At 52.4% G+C, this 27,895-nt stretch overlaps 1 protein-coding gene across 1 annotated transcript; it reads left to right on the plus strand.

Moving 5' to 3' along the window:
• Positions 1–17,405: 17,405 nt before the first annotated feature.
• On the plus strand, positions 17,406–27,514 carry MMP11 (matrix metallopeptidase 11). Its single transcript, XM_010217418.2, has 8 exons — positions 17,406–17,451; positions 17,797–18,091; positions 19,679–19,822; positions 20,806–20,939; positions 23,212–23,459; positions 24,123–24,336; positions 26,371–26,628; positions 27,114–27,514. The coding sequence occupies exons 1-8, from the start codon at positions 17,406–17,408 to the stop codon at positions 27,245–27,247; spliced, it is 1,473 nt and encodes a 490-aa protein (XP_010215720.1). The 3' UTR covers positions 27,248–27,514.
• Positions 27,515–27,895: the final 381 nt, after the last annotated feature.

The raw sequence follows: 27,895 nt of genomic DNA on the forward strand, positions 1-27,895 counted from the left end.
CCAAGTCCACATGGAGCTTTCAAGTTCGATGTAAATATGCAAGCACTACTTTTTTTTTTTTTTTACCCTTTAGAGGTGTTTGCAAGCAAAAGTTTGCAAATTGACACACGAAAAAAAAAAGTCAGGTAAACTGCTAGTACTAAAAGGAATTCACAGATTTCTGATGAACAAATGGGCACTTTTTGCAGTATTCCCTCAGCTCTCGTTTCTCCAAGGCATAACAAAGTGGTTATGTCTAATACAGACAGTATTAGATGGCATGGTCTTTGCTGTGTAACACATAGCTGTATCTCATACTAAACGCCATGGGCTTTGAACACACTCTCCCCACACAGACATTTCCCACCCTTTTTAGCCAAAATACAATGCTGCAAAATGAAATAATTGTAGTGCAAGGTTGATTCTACTGCAAGAGTCGGAGATGAGAAAAAGGCGAAAGAGGGAAAGAAAAACATCGTCTAACTGGAAGAGCTGCAGATGGTTAGATGTGATTGCGAGGGAACTGAAGGCAGCACTACAGAGCAGTCTCAGCTTTCAAGTATTGTGCTCCCAAGATCTACATGCCATTTCTTGGATGTGGTTTGCCCTGAGGGCAATCCTAACAGCTGTGAAGTTTCAGCAGATGAACAGTGTAGTTTTCAATAAATTTCATGAAGCAAATGAAAGGATTTTAACTCGTTCATGATAGGCTGCTGTCGGTCTGAAGGCTCTTCCTGACTTGAATCCATTCATGTCAGGAGCGTTTTCCATTTGAACCCCAGGGCCTGATTTTTGGAGCACATCTGAGCTACCAGCTAGCTCTGCTCTGGGTTTTGGAGAGTCCTTCCCCAGCAGAGGAGGTTTCTTTCTGTCGTGCTCGTGGATTCAGAGAGGTGGAAGTGCACTTGGCTACATAATTCCTCCACGTTGCTGTTCCACTGGTAGCTGGTTTCTGAAGAAAGGTACCAAGTGTGGGAGCTGGATTATTTTCTCCTGGAATCTGGAATCTTTTGCTTCCCAGGTGCTATACAGGCACCTGCTAGCCCAGGCTGTGGGGATAGTTCTTGACTCAAGAAAAGGAGACGCTTCTCAGTTTATTAGTTAACTGTTTATTCATGAGCACCAACCTTTGGAGGAGGGATTTGCCCTCATCCTCCAGTGAGGAAACAGGGGCAGCGGGATGAGCAGTTCCTCGAATGTCTTCTTCCCTAGTGACAGCTGCAGCTGAGAATAACAACTGTTTAGTCACACATCCAGAGCGGCGCTTGCATACTTGGTGGCATGTTCTGCTGCCAGCTGAGGGCTGCTGCCATTAGCTCTTGCTTAAAAAAAGGGCTTGCATGTCCTGAAGCTTCTCACATGACCCGATTCAAGCATTTTTTTTCTTCAAAAACATCTCCATTATCAACTCATGTGGACTGCAGTGCAAATAGTGTGAGCTCTGTGAATTCACCTACTAAATGCAAGACAAAATAGCAAAAACAGAGCCCAGAGTTTTTGTTTTCTTCATGGCAGCAGATTCCTTCTGTGAGTAGTGATGATTAAAAACCCAGTGCAGGTTGGCGTGGTGTGTACCTGAGTGACCTGAGCAACAAGGCGCTGCGTTTCCTGCCTCTTCTCTCCCAGATGGGATCTCCAGACCGTTTCATGGAGGCCCCGGAGGGCTCTCACACCTTGAGAGGGCTCCCTGGTTTATCTCTGCTGTCCCACTTGATCGGCTTGGGGCTGGCCTTTCCTTCTGACCCAGATGTCTACCCAGAGGCCATTTCCCTCCATTCTTCTGCAGCTGCTCCCTGGCTGGACTCACTTCCCTGCTCTCCATTGCAAACACACAGCAAACATCTCCAGAGCGCCGCTCTCGGCTGTTTTCCCAAGCAGAGCTCTGCGCCACGGCTTACAGCTCAGAGGAGTCTCCAGTAAAATGACACAGGAGCAAATAAGGAAGTGAGGAGGGAGTTTTGTGCAGGGCAGAGGCATCTCTGACCTTTCATGAGGCTCCTAGCACCAACTCGCATGAACAGCTACTGCTTTGAACTACAATAATACAGCCCATAACAGGCTACCTTCCCACAACCTCCCCTTCCCTAGCAGTGTTCAAGAAACGTGTAGGTGAGGCACTTAGGCACATGGTTTAGCAGGAGGTGATGGTGGTGATGGATTCACTGTTGGACTCCATGATCTTGAAGGTCTTTTCCAACCATAATGATTCTAGGAATCTAAGATACAGCTTGTATGGCAGCTCAAAAGATGTTGTGAGATAGTCCAGCCTCTATACAAACAGTTCGGAGCTTCCTATGATTTGGGTCCTTTGCTTCATAGCTCTCGTGTCTCATGAGTGTTAATGACCACATTGCTCTCTTCTGTCCTACGGACTACCCCTCAGCCCCTGCCCTCCTGTCGCTCTTCCTTCCCAGCTCACGTTCTCACCGCTTTCCCAGGGCTCGCTCAGCCAGAGCTCTCAGCACTGCCCCGGTGCAGGACGGGCGCCTATTGCTGCTCCTCTGGCATCGCAGCCCAAGTGCTCTGTGGTCCTGCAGGTGTGGGGAGGGCGCTGGGGCGTCCCACACATCCTGGGGCCGACTAGTCAAAGGCCAAATCCGGGGAAGCCGCCTGTGCAGCGCAGAGGGAGAGGAGGCTCTCGGCAGCGGCGAGGCACGGGGGGAGCCGTGCCTGGGTCGGGGAGGAGAGCAGCGGTGTTTGCAGAGGAGGGGGAGCGGAAGGGGGGTGAGGAGTTTGGTTGCTCTGAGCTGAAACGTGCGCAAGGAAAGCCTCAACCCACACCCTGAATTCCACAGCTCAGCTCCGGGGACAGGGGGAGGGAGAGAGGACAGGACGGGACATTTCCAGCAGACCCACGACTTGTTCATAAAAGCCTCATCTCACCAGCCCTGCCTGCCTCCCTCCCCCATTGCCTTCACATCTCGCAATGGATTTTATGAACCCAGTCCCCCTTAGGCTAGAGGGAATAATATCCCAGGAGACATTCCAATCTCAGCTTCACTTTGGAGGGGATCAGAGACAGGCAAGGGTGGGGGGCGTTCCACCGGGACGCTCCGTTTGCGGAAACCTGGCAGGTTGCGAGCCCTGCAAGACAGCACTAGCAGCCTCCTTATCAGAGCATGAGCCGCAGGCTGCCTCCCGGCTCCGCTCTCCTCTCGCACTCGCGCTCCGTATCTCCCGAGCTCGGGTATTTCTGCTGTGTCCAAACCGCTGTCTGAAATTCTGGGCTTGCTCGCCAGGCTCTGCCAGGGGTGGCAGGGCACAGGAGGCCGCAGGAGAGGTTTGCCCTTTTGCTGAGGGCAGGAACGTGGTTGCCTGCAGTGCGCAGCCAGGTCCACACTGCCACTGGCCTCAGCACATCCCCCTGCCACCCGCTCCATTCCTCCTGCCAGGAAGGGAGCTGCCTCCCGGGCGTCTGCTCCCGACGTGAGTCGTGTTGTGCCCCGTGCCCACGCCGGGGAACGCCAGCAGATGAAGCCCCATCTCGGGCCAAGAGCCATGAAGATGGATGTGTTTTCCCTGCCTGCCTTATCTCGCGGGCGGTGGGTCCTTCTCCGCGGAGCCCGGCGCTGTTTGTGTGCGCTCCGCTCCTGGCACGAGGTGGGGAGCTGGTTAGACAACAAACACTGCGGAGCCGGAGCTGGAGCCGGAGCCGGAGCCGGCCGTGCCCTGCGGAGACCCACGGCGGAGCAGGGAGCTCTTGGCTGCGGGATGCAGCTGCGCAGGGGCTGTGGGGAAGAGCTGCATAGTCCCGCAAAGGCCTCAGATCCAGATTTCCACTAATTCCAAGTTCTCTCCTCACCCCCTCGCCAAGCTCTGGGCTACCAGCTGAGGGGGGAACTAGGTAATCCAGGTCTGTTCAAGTGGGAAGCACCCCAGAGGTGGTGATGAGTTCCCATTTGTCACCCATTGAGTAGTGATGCTGGAGCAATCAATTCATGAGGCTGTCACCTACAGAGAGAAGAGCAAAGACATCAGAGAGCAGAAATCAAAAGGGATTTTTCTGTCCTGGGGCTTTGGCTTCTGGTCCTTCCAGCTGCTCAGAGAAATGCCCGGGAGGGGGCAAGGCTCCATGCTAACTTTGCAGGATGAAGAAAAAAAGGGAGCCCTGAGCGACAGTGAATAAAGCTGTGAAAATCACACCAGGGAAGTGGCAGGAAACAAAGGATTTTCGACAGACAGCCTTAATCCATTTAAATTCAGTTGGTTATCTCTCACCTCCCCCTCTCCCTCTTCATTCTCCCCAGCGACCTCATCTCCTGCCCCCTCTCTGTCCAACCTGCCACAGTGGTGTCTAGCGCAGCTTCCTGCTGGAATGGCTCCACTCACTGAAACAGTTACCCACCTCTCCGCTGTTCACAGCAGAGAAGAATCAGACCTGGCGTTTCCTACCTTCCCCGGCACAGGCGCCATCTACCCAGCACCTCTTTGGAAGAGGGGCTGGCAAGAGGAGTCTGTCCTGGCTGCTGGTTCCTACCAAAACTCGCAGCACGGTGCTGAAAAGGGAACACAGCTGGGTTGGTATTGAGTGAACGGAATGCTCTGGGATAACATCCAAAGGCTAGAAACTGGCAAACGATGTCTCAAACTTGGCTAAATGGGGATTATCCAGGAGCACTGGGGAAGGTGAGCGAGGTGGGTTGGCGGGTGGGTTGTGACTGGAAGGGCAGGGAATTCCCCAGCCATCCATGCAGTTTCTCCAAGACCACAGCCCTCACAGTACATGCAACACAACAGGTTTGAAGAGAGGTTTTTTTTATGTTTTTTTCCCCACTCACCTTGGTTTCTTCCTTAAGAGAGCAGGTAAGCCTCAGCAACCTCCTCAAAAAACGGGAGTTACAGAAACTAACTGCAAAACCATGCTGAGACATGAGTCATTTTGGTGTGGGATAGGAGTTAAAAATTCACCCTTCTATTTCAGTCCTTCCTCTCATCATCTACTTTCTTCTGTTTTGGATGAAGACAAGGAGATCAGAACATGCGCAGGACACCAGGGCAGGTATGTGTCCCTCCAGCCTGCTCCAGGTGTTGCTGGATGCCTCTCCCTGACCTCACAAAGGTCCCACCATCCTACTCCTTGTCGGGGAACAGCATCCGATCTCAGCAACAAAGACCATCCACAACTGATGATACTAAGGAACTAAACTTAGAATCCATCTGAACATGCTGCCCTGCACATGAGTCCACATTAATCATGCGCATATTGTGTTTCAATCTTTTCTGTTTCAAAAAACTTTCATAAAAAACAGTGCTATTCCTACTGTTTTGTACCCTAACGAAACCTTACTTACTCATGTTGTAGAAAACAGCCGTTAAAGGACCCCAGGGGACCCAAAATGATGACTTGGGACAGCAAAGTGATTGCTGAGCAAGGAGATCCATGCAGGTGGATGCTCCATCAGTAACATCAGCGACTGCCAGGACCAATCGCGAGGGCAAAGTTTCAAACTAATCTGCAATTGTCGTGAGATCCCTGAAGCCCCTCTTGGACGCAGAGGTGCCCAAGCACAGAGCCCCTGCACAGAGGAGTGCCGGGTTGTCAGCCAGGGCTGTGGGAAGCCCCTGGGCTCACTGCAAGCAGCCTCTGTAAATTCAGTGAGCTACAGGTGGAGGCGGCCGTGAGGGATGCACGGACAGCCCGTCTGGAGAGCTCCCAGGAGAGCATCATTAGCAAGAAGGGCTGCTGGCTGCACGCCGGGTCTCTGCAGACAGTGAGCATCCAGCCCACCAAAAGACCTTTGCTGCTGTTAAACGTGTGCTCGCTCTGCTGGGAAATGGCCCATCCGCTTTCTTTTGGGTTATGTGCCTTGGCAGGAGTCAGCAGTTCTTGGCACCGTCCCACCTCAGTGACATCCTTGTTTCCCACACGCCTCCCCTCAAAGCTCCCCGTTTCCTGAGAAGAGCCAACGCGCCCCGCGCGGCCCCCAGCCTGCTCGCATGTGTCTCCCCTCTTCCCCTGGCCTGAAAGGCGCCGAGCTCACCCAGACACCAGCTCCTCAACGGGAAGATGCTGAAGAGCGACAAAAAGGCAGGAAAACCCTCCTGGCTGGGAGCCAGCTGTGTGGCTCTGGGCAAGGCAAGGAAGGAGCAACTGCTCCGTATTCACGGGGCATGGCCAGAAGAGCAGCAGCACTGTAAATTCACAGTGTAAAGTCTGAGTCCTGTGAAAATTGACTCCTGGCTTCTTCCTTACTTCTTTCCTCACTCCTTACCTCTTTCTTTTACAAGAAAAGCCTCAGGGATACCCTGAAGACACCGCTCTGCAGGGGGGACCATCCCTGCCAGTCCTAGTGCCCATGGCTGCCCGGCATTTGGAGGGGCAAATGTGGAGAGATGCCTGGGACCAGGGGGCTTAGATCTGTAGCGAAAGCAGTGCCCACATTCAATATACCTATGGTGCTATCACCTGGGCCAGGTCAGGACACCCCTGCTGATTCCTCCGGCACCCACTGCTGTGCGACTGCTGGGCAGTCTTCCACTTTTCTGCCTCGGCTTCCCCCATTTAATGCACATTCCCACTCACTAAGCACTTGCAGCACCATCCAAGCATGACCATAGCCAGGCTCATTCCTCTTGCATCTGTTACACATACTCAGAATTTACATCCCAAATATGGTTCCCATAAAACAAAACACAAACAATCGATCACAGACAAATAAATTAGTAATACAACCCAGGATGTCAGGAAGCCTTGCCCACTCCCTGCATACCAGCCCAGGCAGCTGGAGATCAAAGTTTTCGTGTTTGCATACATTTCTTGAAACAATTTGCAGTTAAACTCAGGCCACTGGGGGGATGCTGACACAGTCCAGGATTTCTCCCACAGAAATATGCACTGAGAAAAGGGAGCTGTGCATTGCCTGCATCCACCTCCAAGCTGGGCGAATGGAGACTTTGGCATCTCCAGCATGAGAGGTGCTGCTCTCCTTCCCCTGTGAACACCCTGCACACGGAGGGTGAGAGCACTCGGGTGGCTCAGAAGAGCCTCTCACAGGCACAGCGGCCACGGAAATGCTTCTCCTGCGTTAAACCAGAGATCAGGTATCCCCCATGGGGACTCAGAGGGTCTAGGCAGGCAGCAGGGATCTAAGAGGATTTTATGTCTCCAATAGTCCTAGGTAGGAGAGCTAGACAACACCTTTTTTGTCCTTCTGTCCATTCTCCATGCCTGCAGGGCCAGTCCTTTTCTGAACTCCCACAAACAACAGCAAAGGGGGAACGTGAGTGATGGCACCTGGAACAATAGAGATGTCTGAACCATCCGTCCTAAACTGCTCCCAGGCAGCTCCAGAGCTTTCATGGTCCCACAAAACTGGAGATGAAGTGCATTGAATGTTTGGGGATTTCAGTATCACCTTTGAAAAAGTCTCTCCCAAACCCGCTCCCAAAAGCAGTACTAACTGCCTCCTTTAAAGCCATTCCAACACAGAGAAAACCCAGCTACCGGACTGCAAGCGTTTACACCATGTGCAGGCGATTCCAGTAAGTTGGGCACAGCAGAGAGGACAGAGGGAGAAAATACTACAGGCAGGTTCACTGTGGAGAACAGGGTTAGCCCCAAGGGTGAAAACACTCTTGGATGGGATTCAGAGCAGATGGGGCTAGACAGTAGCAGGAAGAAAAGGACCCGTGGGAGGTCAGCTGTGGAGACATCAAGTGACACCTAAACTTGCATCAGGACAAACAAAAGGGCCACATAACCCCGAAAGAGCAAGTGGATCCATGAAGCCAAGGAAATGGTTCTGGAAGTGCCTGGCGGGGACTGTTCCGCAGCAGCGCGAGGCACGAGCAGCCCGGCCAGCGCCCGAGGCCTCGAGCCGATGCCGCGCTGCCCACCGAGACTTGGTGCCAAAGCCGGGGCTGCCGCTGGGGCCTCGCGCCAAGGCCGGGAGGGCAGCGCAGCTCCTGCCGAGGCCAGGGGAGCCGCCGGGGCCGGCACCGCGGGGCGACGCGCCTGGGCGCGCGGCGGGGCAGCCCGCGGGCTCCGCAGGGCTCCGCAGGGCTCCGCAGGGCGCGGAGCGGCCGCCGCCGCCCGGGGCTCGGCCGGCCCGGCCGCGCGCGGCTCCCCAGCGCCGCCCGGCGACGCAGGGCCCCGGCGGGGCGGGGAGCCCGCGGGGCCGGGGCGCCCCCCCAACCCGGCCCAGCCCGGCGCGGCTCCGCCCGCGCTGCCGCCGGGCCGTGTCCCCCCAGCCCGCAAAGCTGTAACTCGACGAGGGGAGAACAAAAGGCAGGAGCGGGAGCGGGGGGGAGGCGCGCGGGGAGGGAGGGCAGGCGGCCGCGGGGGGATAAAAGGCGCGGCGGGACCCCCCCCGCGCCGTGCCCGAGCCCGGCGCGCTGCGGCATGGCCCGCCCGCCGCTGCCCGCCGCCGCGCTGCTCGCCGCCGCGCTGCTGCACTGCGCGCCCGCCGCGCCGGCCGCGCCCGCCCGCCGCCACAAGCCGGTGAGTCGCGGCGCCCCGCGCCCCGCTCCGCTGCTGCCGCCCCGCGCGCTGCCGCGTCCCGGGCTGCCCGCCGCCCCGGACCGGCTTCGTGCTCCGGGGGCATCTCGGTGCTCGGGGTAAGCGCCTTGTGCGGAGCAAGAGAGAGAACGGGAAAACAAACGAGCAGCGGGAGCAGCGGGACAAGGAGGGTTTACAAGAGGACAAGGGATCACCCCTTCCTTTAAAGGTAGCAGAGCACTCGCTGCCTGCTAATAACGCGTCCCACATGCTGTGCTGGCGATGCCACAGGAAAGCGAGAAGCGCTGCGCGCAGGGGAGACTAAATAGATGGATAAAACGCGCAGGCAGGAGGGGAGCAACCGGGCTTTCTCCCTGGACGTGCCTGCCAGACTCCAGCACCTGGATGGGGCTGCGAGCAGCAGGCGCTACCGCTGCCAGGGGAGAGCAGCTGTGCGCAAGACTGGGGCAACGGGAAAGACAGAGAGCTCCTTGTGCCGGACTGTGTGCGTGCGTAATTGGATTGTTATATCCATGCGCTTTGCTGGTGCGCCATAAAATAATGACAGAGCAAATGCCCAGTAGCAGCCCAAGGGGATTAGTTCAGGTTCAGTCGATGGTTTTATTATCGCCTCTGTCATCTGAGTACTTTATAACTTGGCTGCTAAATATGCCGTGGGCTGGGACTTGGCGTGGAGCAGCCTTGGCCCCCAGAGTGCTTGTGTTCTTCACAACGAAATGTGACGGCGCTCAGCTCTGCTGCCTTGGCAAGGGGAGGCCACGCGCTCCCGCGCGGCGCTCCGCACCCCGGCTGGGATGCCCAGAGGACAGCGCTGTGGCTGCAGGGCTGGAGCGTGCTCAGCCCCTGGTCCTCGTCGTGCTGCCAGCACAGACCTGTGTGACATCCTGAGGGAAGGGGGACCCCTGCCCTGGGCTTTCACACCCCCTGTGAACTTTGCTCTGGTCCAACCGAGATTTGCAATGTTCACATCCATGTGCCTGTGTCTGCAGCTGCCAACTGAACGCAGAGGTTGCTGAGGCTTATCTCTCTTGGCCATTGCTCCTTGGACAGAGAGGAACATTCCAAAATGTGGGAAGAGTGCAATTAATGCAGCAACTGAGCTCTGCTCAGACTCCTGCTCCATCTAATCCAAGACCACACTCCTGAAGGCCTTCCAGGTGGCAGCCTGCTGCCCAGGGATGGTTTTCCTTCATTGACCTCTGAGTGCTAATACTTTTCTCCTAGTTAAAGTGACTCTAGGTGATGTCCTTGCCACTGTTTTATTCAGAGACCTCTTCAGTGCTGGTGCCTTTGACCAGCCAGGTGCTCCTGTTTAAAAACGAAGTATTTCACTGACTCTCCAGAAAGAGCGGCTGCCTCGTGTTAGGGTTTGAAGGGGACCAATGTTTTTCCATCCCTTTGGAGATGTTTCTCTCCATCTCAAATAGATGCCTTTTGGGGTACCTGTTTCTGATCCCGTGTTTGTGGAGGCTGCTGAAGGTCAGCTGGCTGCCTCTGAGGTGACGCAGGCAGGCAGCGTCACAGCAGCTGCTCTCACGCCCAAGTGTGGCAGCCGACAGCACTGAGCCCCTCTCCTCTCCCCAGCCAGGGTGAGCAGCTCAGTGCAGTGGCCAAAATGGGATGGCCGAGCTGGCTGTGGCCCCTGGATTGTGGCTGCCCACGTAACCGGGTGCTGCTTCCCTCTCCCACAAGCTTCCTACCCTCTTAGTGAGAGACCTCTGCTGTGCCATCACTCGGACACTTCTGGTTATTTTTAGCCTCTCTGCACAAAGACATATTTCCGTATGTCTAACTCTGGCTGTTTTCGTTTCTGTGCACCTTGTGCGGCTAGGTGGTAAGGGAGAAAGGAGAAAGGCACTGAGCTGGGAAGAGAGACCCCCAGCTTACAGGCTTGAGGACAGGGACTTCCTCAAGCTCCGTGCGGGTAGATGGGGTGGGCATGGACTGCCCTAGACAGCGCGGAGCAGAGGGGTGTTGGACCATGCCGGGGCTATTAGGTGCTCCCGTAACAAATCACAAGAGCATTAGCTTGGGGGTGGGGAAGAGAATCGAGGGCTAAGATTTATTTTAAAGCCAGGCTACACAGAGGAAGCTACAGGACAAGCTGGAGCTCTTTGGAGTGAAACTCTTAGATCTCCATCACTTTTACATTAACACCTAAAGGAAAAAAAAAAAAGAGAGAGAGAGAAAACTGAGTGCAGAACACAATCTGTCTCTGGTGTCCACTATAAAACCTGAGAACAAAAGAGCTGCAGTCCTTGGGACAGTGCTCGCGCACACGCTGAATTCCTGCATTACTTTTGTCTCCCCTGGGAAATCAAAGTCAGTCTGTTTTGCTGGGAAACTCTCTCTCCATAGAGAGATGGCGTGCGCCTTCCCAGGTGCCAGCATAGTCCACGAGGAGCCCCATCCCGCAGCTCTCTGCAAACCCAGCAGGCTCCCACGTGGAAGGGGCTGCACTGCCCTTCCCCGCTGCCTCGCTCAGGCAGCTCTCGCAGGAAAGGTTTAATTTGTGCTGTTTGGTTTGGCTATTTCAATATTGCAATGATTGTCAAGGTACTTTTGGGCATGTTTATCCTTTGCTCTGGGAGAGACTCAACACAACACAAATAAGCACTTATTCTCTGGTGGGTTTTTTGTGTTTGTGTTTTCATATGCACACACTGCAGGGTGGCACTCGGAGGGTACAGCCAACAGAGAAGACTGGAAAGGGAGAAAAGAGGAGGGAGAAGTGAAGAGAAGTGTGTGCATCTCCCACAGCACTTCGCATGCTCCCCCCTGTGTATCCTGTCCTCGCATCATAACTCATGGGGCTCAGCAGAGGCAGGGTGCACTGTCTAGGTCTGTTGTTTGAAAAGCATCTTGTAGAAATTGTCCTGCAGAGATTTTTCACAGCAGAGACACTCAGCAGCTCGTCTGTATGAATCTCTAAGTACATCAGACAAGTGAGAAAGGGGCTCTGGGATGTTCTTACACTGAGGGCAGGCTCAACCTGTGATATGAATTGAAGCTGAGTCAGCCTGTGGCTGTCAGGCAAAATCCTCCACTGCAGGGACTCACTGAGGGGCCAGACACAATTTAGAGGTTCATGGAGACCCCGATGCAGATAGGACCCCCAAGGCAGACAGGAATAACCCTGGAGATCAAACTTCCTCCTGTTGGTGTGATTTGGGCAGAAGAGAGAAATTAGCATCTCACAGTAAGGCTTTTGCCCAGAGAAGAACAGTTCAGAAGGGTTATTTCTGTTCCAACAGCCCAAGAAGAGGATAGAAAGTGTAAAAAGTAGAAATGTTCCTCTTAGAGGTAGGTCCTGCCTGATTCTGGAGGTGTGCAGAAATATGAAGAATAAGCACGAGCTGTCAGAGCATTTGCAAGCTTTGGACGAGTTTCAGCTTGGGTTGGGTTCAAGTTTCAAGATGTTTGAAGTGGAAGCATTCCTAATGTGCTGTGAGCGCCGCAGCCACCCTGAAGGGAGGAACAGATGGGACAGGAGGCATCCAGAGGAGATTCCCTGGGAACCCAGGGGAGAGCTGCACTTTACCCAGGACAGATTGGAGATCAGGCTCAGACTGAGCAGCAGTTTCCACACTGATGCTCTACATATGGGCTGCTGGGCTTGTCAGTTAGGTTTTCTGCTCATGCTGATCCTGCCAGAGCAGTGTGTGCAGACAGGATCACTGATAGTTAGCTCAGAGATATGACATATTCTTGCTCTCCATGGTGCCCTGCACCTGAAAAGGCTACACAGGGGTGTAACCAATGTGTCTTTCAGGCCAAAGCTGTTAAAACTATTCCATATTGATAGCAAGGCTGAGCCACTGCAGTACAGTGCCTTGTTTTTCCCTCCTAACTTTCCAGCAGCCTGAGAGTCCTCACTGACTCTTCCCAGGGCATCTGCTACAGAACCTGCTTTGAAAACAAGGCAAACGCCACAGCCCAGGACCCTGGCCCAAGCAGACCTCTCCAGGTGACTGGGCAGGGGGAAGAGCTTGTCCTGTAGGTGTAGAGATTGCAGCATCGGAGAGGGTATAGTCCCTGGAGGTGGGACACCCTCTGGCAGCTTTGGAGAGGGCTGCGCTGTCCAGATAGCTGTACCCACCTGTTGTCCTGGCTGTTATCCCTCAGCTCGGTGCTCATAGCTTGTTCCTTGCTACACGTGGATGTAAACACACCATAAACCAAAGAATTCAACCCCTTTCCTCTTCTGGCTGGAGTGTGCTGAATCCCAGGGTGTTTTCTTGGTTTCAAGGGGATTTCTAGGTCATATAGATTAAGGGTTCTTGAACTTTTTGCTTTCTCAGGGACATATCCGGAGGTTTGTTTGCTTTCTAAGTACTCCTGTTTCTGGCAAACTGTTGCTTGGGTGACACCAGCAGCTTGGTTGTGGTGCCATTGATGGACTAGACTCACAAACTGTCACATAATTAAATTGTCTGATAATAAAAATAGTCCAGCAGTGTTTATTCATTTGCTTTCCCTTGTTGCAGCACAGCCTAGGCCTTTTCATTCTGTCTGCAGCCATAAACATTTGCAGTTCACAACGTTTCATGTTCCACGTTGCTTAGGAAAAATAAACATTTTCCTTTTTTTGTTGCCAATAACAACTACCACCAAATAATCTGGAAACAAAACGTCAAGCACCAGGAGGTAGTGCCTGATGGTGCACGGAATATAGGAAGTGCGTGGAAAGGAACGTCCAACTGTGCAACAGTTGCATACAACACCAGGCCCTGCAGCACCTCCCAGCTGGCCTCGCTTGGCCAAAGGTTGGTCTTGGCCTTCACCCCCTCTGGCTCTGAGTACAGTGGGACCAGACTCTAGCCCAGCAGAAAGGAGCCAGTCCTGTTGCAACAGCAGTTTGTGCAAGCAAAGTGTTCACAGAGGGATTGGGAAACTCTGCCCTGTTGAGGGTAGGGGTGGCAAGTAGGATCAATAAATCTGGTGACTTTCTCTATGCTGTTTTTTTTCCACTGAGTTTCCTGCTTCCAGTAATACTGCCTATTGATTAGGAGAATGCTCAGCCCAGTCCAATCAGACCAAAAACGTATCATCTCTGCCCTGACATGTCAGCTGGAGCATTAGCACCTTCCAAGTTCATGCAGCGCTGCGCTTCTGAGATGTGACCTGTCTCCACTCTCCCACAGTGGAGTGGAGCTGGTTCCAGGGTTATCGCTAACTAGAGGCTGTAGCCACATTGTAAATCCAAACCTGCAAATCTCTCCTGGGCTGAGGAGCAGAATCACCAATCAGGCACAGCACTTTGTGCATCAGGAAAACAGCTCTGATCTCAGGCAAGAACATTGCAATTTGCTAAGGGAGAAGGGGGTGCAGAGTTCCCAAGGGCAGAGCCACAAGGCAATGGCCAGGGATGGGGCGATGAAACTATCTTGAGAATTGCCAGGGAAGCATCTGTGCTCTCCTCCCCATTCACTGAGCTAAGAGAAATGAGGTGCCTGCAAACAGCTGGAAGCAAAAAAATGCTTCAGTAGTTTGTGGGTTCTTCTAACTAGGCAAACAGGCAGCAATTACCAGGGCCTCACCAAACACGTTAGGTAACAGAAGAAAAGAGCAGGGAGAAACGGAAAAGCAGCAGAAAAAAGGACAAGGAGGTGGGAAAGAAAACACATTAGTTCATCCCCTAGAAGGAGAAAAAGCAGTCCTGAATGAAAGGGGAGGTATTCGAGACTGATGGGATTCAGGTTACAGTAGGAAATTGTTTGGTTGCTCCCATCTGCCAGGGAATGGGATTTCCCTTCATGTCCATGCTGCAGGAGCAGGCTGAAGACCAGACGTGCGACACTGGAGACATATTTATGTGCAGAGCAGGCAACAGAGGATGGAGCCAGGCAGAGGAGCACAGGGACTGCCAGGCAGCAGCTTCGCTCCCTTCTGGCTGTGCTACTGCTTCTCCTGGGATGCTCTGGGGACTGAATGAGGCTGGAGATGCTCCTGGCTCCTCAGGATGGCTGCGACGCTTCCTGCGGAGCTTGGCCAGTGTTCATGTGGCCTCAGCAGACCCACAAGTGATGTCTGTTGTGTCACAGCACTTGAGGGCTGGTAAAGCTGGAGGAAACTGAGTGGGCAGCCGGCATCTCTGCTGTGGCTTCTGCTCTCCCACAGGATTTTTCTTTTCTCTCTGTTTTGCCATCAGCTTTTCGGTCACAAGACTGCTAGGAAGCATTGCTCTCTTTGCGAGGGGCTGTGGCCAGTCTGAAGTGCAGCGATACTTCTGCAGAGAGGCTGGCAGATTTCTGCAGTCCCTCCTTTCCCCCAGGCTGGCCACAGGGGGTTGCTGCAGGATGGAACAGGCTCTCTTGTTTTGTTTGTCCAATTCCCCTTCTCTCTTATAGGTGCTTTCCCTACGCACTAACCTAGCTCTGAGCTCAGCTGGTCTGAACTTCCCTTGGGTTTCAGGGATCTCTCTTTGATTTTTGTCTTTGCTAATCTTTTCCCCTCTAGTGTTGAGATTAAAGGAGTGGAGACACCCAGCAGCCACTGCCTTCCCAGTGCTGCTGCTGGAGTAGAGCAGGCGAGGGGCTGCTGCGGACTGCCACCTGCTACACAGGCAGTCAGGGTTCAGACCCCAGCTTGGCTCCAGAGGACAGAGCCAGATCTCCCCTACATATCCCCCCACAGCCCACAGAGTGGGTAGGAGGCAACCTAAGCGAGAGGATGGGTTATCTAAGCCTTGGGAAGGCACTGCAGCAAGGTGTGTCCTTTCAAGAAGGCTCAAATCTCCAGCCTGACAGGTCTCCAGAGCTTTGTTTGGCAAGTGGTTTCTGCCTGTCACATTTCCCTTTGTCGGCTGCGCCCATATTGGCCTTTTCCAGCCCTTTCCTGCTATCGAGCTAATGCCAGTTCAGTGACGACAGGGAGAGACTTGCTGCCCTACCAACTGTTTGTCCAGGGGCACAGCAAGCGCATGGAGCAGGCAGGCAGAGCTAATCTGCCTTCACCCGGAGCCATTCATAGGGCCACCCTGTGTCCTTCACAGGGCCACGGTCATGGCAGAGCACAGGAGCAGGGAGGGTCCTGCCCAACACAAAATGGGGTTTGGACAGATGAAAGTTGGGGTTCATGCCAGTGGCCTCCAGCTCACTAAGAAGAGAAACAAAACTTACCCCACTTCTGCTGCTGAACAATGGGCTCTCTCCAGGTAGAAAGGAAACAGGCCACTTTTCTCCTCTCTGCCCCAGCTCAGAGGAAGATGATGGTCCCAAACTTGTACCAGTATCCCCAGACATGAAGCCAATAATAGGCCTTTCTGGGAGACTGTCTGGACCTTCCAGCAGCCCAGGAATGTCCTTGACATGGCTGAGACAAAAAGCCAGCCAGCTGGCTCAGCTCCAGCCCCCTGCCTACCTAAGTGATTCCTTGAGGACTTCACAGCACTCCCAGCTCCACAACAAGGGCTTTCCCCATGATCCATCTCCGCTCCTGCTGCTTGTGTGACTTGGCGTGGCTGGCCAGCATCTCCTGCTCCTGGGAATCCAGACACATTCATTACCTGATGTGCCCAGAGTGGCAAGTCCTTCAGAGTGGCTTCAGGTGGTGGCAAGTGCTCTCAGAATTCATGGCAGTGAATGTGTAGTGAATACTAGAAAGTGCCTTCAGACCGGACTCCAGGGAAAAGCACCAGCAAGATCAGCTGCCATCATGCACTCAGCAGAAACTCACCAGGGCTGAGAACAAGATGCTGGCCAAGACATGGATCTTATCAGCTTCACGTGCCTCTTGCAGCCATGAGCTGCCGGCCCAGGCAGGGTGCCAGACAGCTCTCAAATTGCTCCTGATAGAAACACAGGTATCTCCAACTTGGCAGGGTTCCAGTATTCACCAGGAGCAGTGTGGCACTCACCTTGGACAGGCCACCCCTCACACCCTCCTTTGATTAAAGCATTAAATAGACTCAGTGCCATAGCTGGTGGGCTGGGTAAGTGTTGTTATACAACACTTAAAATGCCTTTTGCTCTTTGGAGGGCAGATGGTGCAATTCCTGTGGTGCATCAAAGTGCGCCACAGACACCCAGATTGGGCTGATGCAGGGCCTGGTTTCTGAGGCAAAGGATAGCAAGAGGTGAGAGCAGCCAAGTTATAGGGACTGGCTGGGAAGGACAAGCCAGCATGCTGGAGTGGTGACAGAAATAAGCCAGACACCTAAAATGCACCTTGCGTGACCTGCCCAGTTCTTGTGTCCATCCATGCATTGCTCAAAGGCACAGGGCCACTACAGAGATGGGAGTCCGACAGTGGAATTAATGCCATGTGCTTCACACTTCATTCCTGCCCGCATGAATGGGCTCATTGTAGGGGAACAGTGCGACGGCAACATGCGGATTACACGGCATCATGGCAGTGCTGGCATCACGCCAGCCTGACCTTCACATCCCTGGCAAAGCAGGAAGGAAAACTGCCCTGGAAGATAAAGCCCTTTCCAATGATAGGAAGGGGATCATCTCTCTGGAGCCCTGCTGGATGGCAGCCCATCTCTTGGGATAGAGATGCGTCACTGATTCCTCCTCATGCTCAAACATCTTTCAACTTAGCTGCACAGAATTAGGTGACAAATTCTGCACTTGGATGTTTGCATTGTGCAGCCTCGTACTTGTGGACTTACACACTCTCTCACCCTACATGCCTCACAGCAGACTGTAAATTTAGTTTGGGTCATGCGCTGTGGAGGCACTGTGCCCCATAACCCTGCTGTCAAGTGGGACCTGAGACAGTGCTCCATCACTGTCTTTGTGCCCCTCATCACTGTGTTTTCACAGGGGGAAGTCACCACTGCCCTGTGCCCCAGCTCCAAGCCAATCCTCAGTCCTGTGTGTCCTGCTCTCCGGCTTACACTGTGTCCTACCATGCTGAGGGACTGTTCAGCATGCCAGGACAACAAGGGGATATCATGGGAGGGAAAAGAGGGGGTGCAACTGTGTGCTGGGGGGCTAATGGCTTCCTCTCATTAGCAACTATGCCTACCCAGGGCCAGTGTGGAATAGAGGTTAAAAGCATGTGGGGTAAAGGGGGAGAGTTTACTCCCTAGTGAATTCTTTCTTTTTTGGAGGGTCTGGTTCTCATCCACAATTTGCAAAAGCATTTCCTGCCGGCCATCTGCCAAGGAAGAGTGAACCAAAATAGAGCAGTGCTCAGGGAATGCCATGGCCTTGCATACTGCCTCCCAGGTGAACACTGGCCTGGGTGCAGCAGAGCCCAGGGTCACCACGAGAGACAGGGAACAGCAGCTCTTTTTGGGGAGCAGATGTGCCCACAGCAGGGTGTGGTGGCCCTAGAGAGACATGGAACTCACCACTGCAGGACTGCCACCAGGATTCCCTGTCCAGGCACTTGCCACTTTGCACCAGGAGTCCCTGTCCAGGCACTGAAGTTCTTTCATTTTCTCTTTCAGGATGTGTCTCGAAAACACCACACCTGGAAGGAGCAGAGTCCCTGGCTTTCTTCCCTGGTCAGTGCTGTGGGGACTGGTGTGCCCACCAAGGGCTTCCCCACAGGTGCCGAGGAGCTGGCGGCCAGCTGGAACCCACCTCGCTGCGGCGTGCCCGACCTCCCCACGCCGCCTGACAGCCAGAACGGGCGCAATCGGCAGAAGCGGTTCGTCCTCTCAGGCGGGCGCTGGGACAAGACTGACCTCACCTACAAGTAAGAGAGGCCAGGACAGGGCATTAGGCTGGTGTGGTTACCCCTCTGCAAAGCTCTCAGTGCGAGGTCACTTGGAACACAGCAGGCTGTGCTTCCCTGTGACATGCCCATATACCTGGAGGGCAGCCGCAGCCTGGGAACGGGCGAGTCGCACATGGGCAAGTCAGGGGGATTGCACCAGTGCCACCGCACCCCCTCACCCACATCCCCTTAGCACTGCTGCTGCCCACCCTGTCCAGACACAGCCTGCCCAGCTCTTGCGTCGCCCCCAGGGAGCCCCACATCAGTGCCACCCATCACTCCTGCATGTTTACTTCCCTACACTGAACCCCTGGCACATGCAGGGCCTCCCCAGCCACTCCTGCTGCGTCTTGGCCCCACTGCCGCCAGTCTGGCAGCTCTCAGCTTGTTTTAAATAGCCCCTTTTATTCTGCTGTTCCTGACATTCCCATAAACACAACCTCAGGGTAAAGTTTTGCCCAAATCACCCCACACATTTTCACACACGAATGTGCAGGACACACTTAAGGAATGATGGGCCTCTGTCTCCCTAATTGCCCACAGAAACAGGAGTGGAGAAGTGAGCATCTTCATATGTTCTTTGACAGCACTTCAATCATGCTGTATTTAATCAAGTGCAGGAGAGTCTTTCCTCATAGCCTTGAGAGGCTGTAGGTAACAGAAAGGCTTTTTCCTCTGGTCAACAGTCTCAAAGAAAGAAACACAGCTGAGATGAACACATGCCGACATTGTTATCTGAAGGGAATAGAAACTCCCTCTGCAGCAGCCCTTACAGTCTGTTTATGTGACAGGAGCACATAAGAGCCATCAGCTGCTCGAAGCAAGCTCAGCTTTCCAGGGGCAAAAACAACGCCCTTAGAGCAGAATTTCAGAAGGAAAAAATCACACCACATCATTCCCATGTACCGCTGTGTTCATGGACTCATGAGGCACAGACCTGGGAAATGCTGCAGCATTTCAGAGAAACAGAGATCTTCCACAAAGTTATTCGGAAGTAACCATCACAAGGTTTCTAGTTGCACAAGAAGGTGGCAGCCCTGTCATGGTGGGAGCACTGTGGTCTCTCACAGTCACTATCTAGTTGGGTAATAACAGAGACAGCAGCTCTGTCTGTAAGAGACCACCAGATGGAATTATGAGTTGATATCAGAGCCACCAAAAGGGCAGGGTGACGATTTTGTCACAGACTCCCTGCTCCACTGCCCTCCACAGTGATGAGGATTTAGTTCCCAGAAAGGGGCCACCTTTCTGATCAGCACCTTTATGGGTCCTCTCAGCAGTGACAATAACTGCAGCGCTGCTGGGCACATCAGGCCAGGCCAGTGGCAGCTGTTCAGAGAATTGGTCTGGAGAAGTCCCCTCTGGGCCCACCAGCAAGAAGGGTCCAGCACTGATGAGATTTATCTGCTGCATACATTCCTTGGAAGAGGCTGCTGGAGCAGTGCACCTGTGCACTGGGGATATTTTGGCACTAACAGAGACTGGCTACCCTAATGTTACTGATCCTATGCCTAGTGTCCTCATGACAGCAGTGCCTGTCCTCATCCAGTGCCTGTTGCCTTTCAGAATTGTCAGGTTCCCATGGCAACTCGTAAAAGCTAAAGTGAGACGGACCATTGAGGAAGCTTTGAAAGTGTGGAGCGATGTGACCCCGCTGACCTTCAGCGAGGTGCAGGAGGGCCGGGCAGACATTGTCATTGACTTCACCAGGTGAGCATGGCAGGCAGCGATCCTTGCCCAGTGCAGCAGCAGCCCTGCCAGCAAGATCTCTAGGCTTTTACTAGAGCAAAATGAACTGTCAGCACACGATTGAGGTTCTTAAATGGAGGCTCATGTTGCCACTTTCAGACTTTGGGACTTTTTTGTCAGTTGAGGGCTGCTTGGTGAAAGTGCAGCAGCTCCATGAGAGCTGTGCACAGCACCACTACTAATTGCTCATTAGTTTTACTAGTATGTTTATGTTTCTCTGCCCTATGGTTGTTTTCCTAAGTCTTGTCCTGACTTAACATCTTCAGGTCCTTCATCCTGTCCCTTGACTGAACGAGCTAAATGTCTGGCCCAGGACAAATATAGTTTCTTAGTTAAATGAATTTTGGCTCCCAGCCTAAAATTCTGTTTTGGCAAAACAGCCATGGGGGCTATTTTCCCTCCGCTGCTGTTTGTACAAAGCTAATAAAAGCAGTGCAGATTGCCTGAGCAGTGGTGGGAATTGCATTCTCTATAGCTGTTTGTGCCCCCTCAGATCTCTGAAGTGGTCGCAGCTGCCATGGGTTTCCTTCACCATCAGCGGCAGGCTTGGCTTGTGTGTGGACCTGAGGATTTGGCCATGTTCTCAGCTGGCTGCGCCTCTACATCCCACTGCCGTTCAGCTATGCTGACTTAATCTTGGCTCGAGCAGTCACTTCCTTAATTATTTAGGCTCTGTGGTCAGCCTGAAAACTGAACGGGGGAGGAAAGAAACCTCCATGAGAAAAGCATAAATACTCCCCAGGGCTTCATGTGCCTGAGTTTTGCCTTCTCGGTCCCCCAGCACCGAACATGATGAGCAAAAATCAGTGCTGACTGTTGGGATTATCTTTTAACAGGAGCGAGATCTCCTGTCCCCTGATGGTGGTTTCAGACCTTGGGCCATAGGATGCTGTTCATCTGAGGTACAACACCGTTTGTCTGAGGTGCAATGTGTTTCCCTGCAGGTACTGGCATGGAGATAACCTGCCTTTTGATGGGCCTGGAGGGATCCTGGCACACGCATTCTTTCCCAAGACCCACCGCGAGGGAGACGTCCATTTTGACTATGATGAGACCTGGACTATTGGGAACAACCTGGGTACGGTACTGTTTCAGAGGGAGCTGAGGACTCTCCAGGATGGATATCAGTGCACTTAGAAATGATTTAACTGTGATGTGAGCAGGGCCCCTGTAAAACTCAAAGGCAACAGTCATATTTATGTGGTATGTGTCCCTCCCACTGCTTTCAAGTCCACCTGCAATTAGTCTTTCCTCATCACCTTTCAGCCACAGCAAAGCTTGTGTCCAGTATAAGGAGCCTGATTTCCCAGGGGGTCTATGCAGGGGAGAGGAGACTGCTCCTCTGCTCAGCACATGTCCCACCATTCAGGAATTGCACCCAGCACCAGTGGGAAACATCAGAAATAGAAGAGGGAAGAAGACTGAGGCTCAGGTGCCAGGTGATGCACCCATCTTCCAAAGGACAACAGAGCAGTGAGATCTCGGTCCTGTCCCTGCACACACTGCACATGCCTGCCTGCAAAGTCTTTTCTCCGTGAACAAGTCCATAAAGGGAAACTACCCAGGCTTCGGGTCTCTCACTGTAGCCTGGGAATGCTCTGACCATAAACAACGCCACATTGAATCAAAAATTACTTTTTATTTTTTCCCCCTGCTAATTATAGATCCTGGCTGGTGGCTTTCTGCTTTGGCACTGGGGGCCTGGCGTCACGCTATCTCATGAGATATTGCAGTACTGCCCGGAAACACCTGGATCAGTGCCCAAAGTACCCACTTCTGCAAAGACCCACCCAAATTCACTCAGGTCAAGCCCTCCTCCTCCTTCTCAGTTAATCTACAGGGAACGAGAAACAACCACAAAGCCTAAGATGAACCCTGTCCCTCTGGGGTTTCCCAAATATTTTGTCCATGCCAACATTCAAGGCTCAGATAGACCCACTGCTGCATCTCCATTTCCGTGCCAGCTCTATGCCCTCCAAGTCCTTTGCATGGAGGGACAGAAATGTCATATCTCCAACTCCCCTTACAGTGACTCAAAACAAGAATCATATGAAGCACCTGATCTTTCTGACCGTCTCCCACTTAGGGAGTTTTTCACCCTGTTGGGGCTGCCTCTGCTGTTGAAGAATTTATCCCACAAGGATAGTGTTGGTGGAAAACTGGGAACTGCCAAAACACACGCCAGCTCCCATCAAAATCTAGCCCTATTCTGCAGCCTTTACCCCTGCCTCTAAGTTTTCCACAAAGACATGTAGTAAAAGCTCTTTAAATGGCACCTAATTGCCATTTAATATGCTGAAAAGAGCTTTATAACATAAACACAGGTTAATCCTTGTCTCAGCACTCAGTAAGACAGAGAAATCCTTAGCCCCATTTCGCAGAGGGAAGACCAGAACTAGGAGTGCAGCGTGAGCCCTGGGGCCACCCCAGAGGCAGGCACGAAGCAGGACCCTGAGGGGGCCCTCCCAGTACCCTGTGCTTGCAGCCCTGCCGTTGTTCAGCTCCCTCCCACAAACCTGACAACAGCACCGCAGATCTGCCAACACTGGAAAGCATCAAGTGAGGAGCCTGCCAAGCTAAACAAGTGTCTTGAAAGTTTGTAATAAATCACTGATGTAGAAATCCCATATTCTCAGATAACCTAGATGTGGTCAATTTAATTGTGCCAGTGCCATGGAAATTTATCACTTTGATGTAACATTAATCAGCAGAGGAAGCCAGAAGCTCACCTTCCTCTTGGTCCTTTCCAGGCATTGTTCCCAACAGCTTCCCCACCATCCCTGTGCTGGGAAGTGACCTGCTTCCCAGGAGCCAGCAGAAATAGCCTGCTTGGAACAACAAGATGAGCTGACTTACATTCCAGCCTTTCTCATCACTTGGGCTGCAGCTTGGAGGATTTCTGGTTGAAGCCAAGTGAACGAATACGCTGAGACTTGTCAACAAACAACCTCTGGCCTCTGTTCACAAGCTTTGCTTCTTATTATGCCTCCTTTCCAGAATATAACAGTATCAAAAATGATCCACTGGAAGCTAAATAACATCTGCCAAACTACATATTTGCATAGTGAAATCTCCTTCTTCCCCCTTGCCTTTTGTAGATGCTTTCAGGTCATGTACTTCTAAAATATGAACTCCCATACATCTGCTTGAGAGGTGAAGAAAGGCCAGGCCTTGACTTTGGAGGAATTTTTATGGAGTTTTAAATGCCACCTTCCTGCTATAGTTCCTCACACAAGCCATAAATGAGCTCCCTCTGCTGTCTGTGTAGCAAGCGCTGACCTCTGTGTTCCCTCACCGATGCCCATCTCAGACAGGTAGGTAAAAACATCTCCCATCTTTTCCCTTTTTAGGCACTGACCTCCTCCAAGTGGCTGCTCACGAGTTTGGCCATGTGCTCGGCCTGCAGCACACAGCTGTCTCCAAGTCGCTGATGTCTCCTTTCTACATTTTCCGCTACCCACTCAGCCTGAGTGAGGATGATAAACAAGGTATCCAGTACCTCTACGGGAAACCCAAACTTGATCCCAATCCAACCCCGACCCAGCCAGCAGAGCCACCTCAGCCAGACCTTGAAACAAATGAGATCACCAACGTGGAGGTGAGTGAACAGCTTGTCCTCTCCTAGCACTATGAGCATGTTGGTTTGTTCCCAGCTCCTGCAACTGTGCTTACCTGAGACTACCAGCAGGCTCAAGTCTGTTAGGCCTGTATCTTCCACCCATGTTTTTGCCATGCTGTGTTCAGGTAGAGCAGAGCCCGGGTACTCCCCACATTCTGCCAGGCAGCCTGACCATGCCCAGGCCAGGCCCTATTGCCAACTATAGCTGGGATGTGCTGGGCAGGGGTCTTGAGAAACACTTGTCCAGCCAAAACCTGGTTGAAACCAGGACACCTGCCCTAGGGACCCATGGAGTATTGCAGCCATGGAGCTGCTTGACCACTCCTGTAGCGAGTGCTGTAAGTCACAGCGAATGGGGATCCTGCTGTTTAAACCTCCTTCTGCCAAGTCACACCTGAGATGTCTTCCTCCAAGCAGGGTCACTAAGAAACAGTTTAAGAAAAGCCACTGCTGCAAGGAGCAGAGAGTGTCAGCAGCTTTTGCTGATGAGATGCTGGCAGGATGCAGAGTCCTTCAGAGCTGGAGTGGTCAGAGAGGTGGGGAGGAGAGGCCTGGACACAGGGATGTGTGGTCAGTTGAACACAGCCGGGTGAGGGCAGGCTCCTGCGAGTTCAGATGCCTGACCAGGCTGTGCTTTGGCAGTCTGTACAGCCCGACGCCTGCAACACAGATTTCGATGCCGTGTCCACCATCCGGGGTGAGCTGTTCTTCTTCAAGTCCCGCTTTGTGTGGCGGCTGCGAGCTGGCAAACTGCAGGCTGGCTACCCGGCTCTGGCCTCTCGTCACTGGCAGGGGATCCCCAGCTCCGTTGATGCCACCTTTGAGGACCCTCAGGGCAATATCTGGTTTTTCCAAGGTAAGACTTGGATGGGGATCAGAGGGCTTGGAAAAGCATCTTCTTTATTGAGGGCTATTCAGGATCCAACAAGCTGCCATGAGAAGCTACCTCTGGACACCAACGATCCTTTGTAGTTTTTTCCTTCTCTGTTTTAGCATTTAGCAGATATTGAGGGAGAATAGAGGAGGAGGAAGCACTTTTATTTTAGACATAGCCAGGATATTTTCCTCCTTTGGAAAAAGGACAGTTGTTTTATTTGATCCTCTACCTCAGCAATGCTGCTGGCAGCAGAAGACAAAGGAAATGCTTGCTGTCCCTGGGGATGGAAGCATGAGGAAGAAAAAGGCAGGTTCATTGCCATCCTCAGTCACCAAGAATTAGTGATCAGCTCAGGTATCACAGAAGAGTGCTGCACCTCTCTTCATCCCAGGGCTCACCCAGGGCACGCAGTTCAAAATGCACTCTGATGTTTTACAGAATGCCTTTTCATTATGTTGTTGGTTCAGCTATGGGAATAGAAAGGTTTTTCTGCAACTGAGTCCTGTGCAAGAAACAGATGAGCATTGGCCACTGTACCTCCAGCAGCCCCAGCCTAAGGGAAGATGGGAACCAACATTACTATTAAACTTCTAAAGGCTCCACCAACTGCTCCCAGCTGCCCTGGAAAGCATTGTGCAAGAAAGAGGCTCAAGACATAATTTCACAGGTTGCCATATCTCCTGAGCCTGTGCCACACCATCTTTCCTGCTCAAGGGTCTGGACACATTGCTCTAAGGCTGAATTAGCCTACAAAGAGGCTGTGCACAGAGCCAGGCAATCCCCAGCCACTGCAGAGGTTGAAAAACAATCACTTACAGAGGAGTCAAACCTCCTCCTAGGCATTTCTGGAGCCCCAGAGCAGTAATAGCGCCTGTTCCAGCTTCACTGTTTTCTTTAATGCTACTTTTGTGGAAATTTAATAGAGAGGATGCAGGATTAAGTCGCTAGCAGCTGCCCTGTGCAGGCATGCTCCTCTGTACACCATGAGATCAAGTACCAGAAAATGCACCGAGCAGCTTGCAGGCATTGTTATTGCATAAGCAGATTACTTTGCACCTGACCTGCAGACAAGGTTTTACAGTGCTAAATTTGGCAGGCTCTTACCATGAGTTAAAACAAGATAAGGGAAAAGTATTACATGCTGTAGGGTAATTACAGAGATTCCCATTTTAATCTAAACTGGAAATAAGTTTCCAGTCTCTCTTTTAGTTTAGCAACCTCTTGTTGGTTGTAGATCGCTCCTTTAGATTCACGTGTCCTCATTATGCCTGTGCATGCCCACGGATGTTCTCCTCTAAGAGCAGGGCTTGTTAAGTGCAGGTCCGTCCCATCCTATCCCATGCACAGATATGGCATACAAGGGATGTGCCCGCTCTCCAGTCATAGCATGATCCATTTTTCCCTCTTCCTCCCACCTGGCAGTCCAACGCTTCACAGCATAGGTGTCACAGGAATCAACCTTCACCCTGTCAATCTCCACAGCTTTGTAAATCATTTTATCCAGCAACAGGTTCTGATCCTCCCTCCACATAACTAGAGCAAACTTAAAGCTCAGGGCTTTGATCCATTGCCCAAATGCCTACTTGAAAACTAAGACCAGACCCAGATGACTGGAGCATCTCGAGAGAAACACGTCCTTCCGCACGCGTGCGGGGCTCTCCACTGCGATAAACCAATGAGAAAACAGTCTGGGCAGCTGGACAGCTCAAATGCAAAGCCAAATTATTTTATAACAACTTCTACTAATAGAGAAAAGACACCTGGTAAAGCACTCTGCCTCATCCTACCCACTGACACCCTCTGGGTTGGACAGAGGTGGGAATTCAGCTTGTGCTCCTAGGGCTTCAAATGCCTGTTGGTGATAGGATCTGTGATAGTGGTGAATTTTCTCCCCTTTCCATGGGAGCTCTGCCAAGGCATCACAGGCATCACCTCCAGTTCCACAGATCAGTGTCAAGTTATCAGACACTAAAGATTTTCTGAGCTTTCCTCCCTTTTCTGTCTCCTCAACAGACTCGCAATACTGGATTTATGAAGGCGAAAGGCGGGTTTCTGGCCCCACCCCTATTGTGGAGCTGGGCCTTCCTGCTTCTCCTGTCCAGGCAGCTTTGGTGTGGGGGGCTGAGAAGAACAAGATCTACATCTTCAGTGGAGGCAACTACTGGCGCTTCAACCCTCATACCCGTCAGGTGGACAACATCTACCCTCGGACCATGGCTGACTGGCGTGGCGTCCCTCAGGAAATTGATGCTGCTTTTCAGGATGAGTTTGGTCAGTGCCAGCAGGGACAAGGCCTGCTCTGGGGTGGGTTTTCAGGCTGGCCCAGGTGGAAGAACTGAGCAGATTTAGATGCTCAATAACAAGGGACACTCTCCAGCCATTACTGGATATGGTGGAATAGCTCATCCGTGCTTCCAGCATTGACTTAAGCCCCAGAGAAATATCCCTGCGGTAACAGGTGCTCTTCAGTGGGTCCTCACAAGCTCCCTGCCATTGGTCCTGCTCAGGTTCTAAGTTCCCTCTGCCCTTCCAGGGCCAGGATACTGCACTGGAACACCATATTTAAAACCACGCAATATGCAAAATAAAATCCACCATTTGCTCTTCTACCAAAACTAAAGCAGGAGAGAACAGTGCAAGTCACAAATCCAGAAAAGACTGAAGATGCTGTGGAGCATCAGCAAAACAAAATGCTAGGAAAGAACTCTGAGCTGTATAGGTCTTGTCTTTCCTAACCCTTTCTCTCTCATCCACAGGTTTTGCCTACTTTCTGAGAGGCCAAAACTACTGGAAATTTGACCCGGTGCAAGTCAAAGTGCTGGACGGCTACCCACGTCAGATCAGCCAGGACTTCTTCAGCTGCACACCCGTCTCCAACTCCTTCAGATGAAAAAGGATGCCCATGTCCTCCACATTTCCCTCTTGTCTCCCTTATATCCAGCAGCCGCCCAGACACAGGGCTCCCACTGCCACTTCTGGCTCCCTTTAAGGCTCAGCATCTGACACAACTGGTGTTTGTCACAAGGGACAAAGGCTGCTCCTCTCCAGGTTCAGCAGCCCCAGCTTCAGTTGCTATCAAAGCAAAGTGGCCGGCATGTTCTCTACAGACAGAGCAGCCACTAAATCCCTAACGTGGCCAGGCTCTTCTAGCAATAGCATCCCCAGAGACCTTGAGTAATGCTGAAATGGGGTCAGGTTTTCCTAATTAACCCAGACCCTATCACATTAAACTGATCTGGTGGTATTTCCGATGTTTACATTGCTCACAGCAGCATCCCATCTGCTGTTCCAGCCCTCAGCGTTGGAGGGAGGATTCCACCAAGATGCCTTCCTCACCCTTAGCCAGGAAGTTCTCAGGTCACTGACTGCCCATGGAGAAACCCAGACGTGTGGCTATGTCGCGAGGGTAGCTTCACTGCGGTTGCAATGGTACCCTGGCACAGCCCTACTCCTGGTTTTATTTGTACCACTAGTATGCGTTATAATTTTATACGGTTTTGTAAATAGCCAATGTACCTCCTTCCTTGCAAGGTGCTAG

The sequence above is a fragment of the Tinamus guttatus genome, unplaced genomic scaffold (assembly GCF_059628265.1).
Source record: "Tinamus guttatus ecotype Peru unplaced genomic scaffold, ASM5962826v1 Tinamus_guttatus_pri_ptg000459l, whole genome shotgun sequence".
In the NCBI taxonomy this organism is placed as follows: domain Eukaryota; kingdom Metazoa; phylum Chordata; class Aves; order Tinamiformes; family Tinamidae; genus Tinamus; species Tinamus guttatus.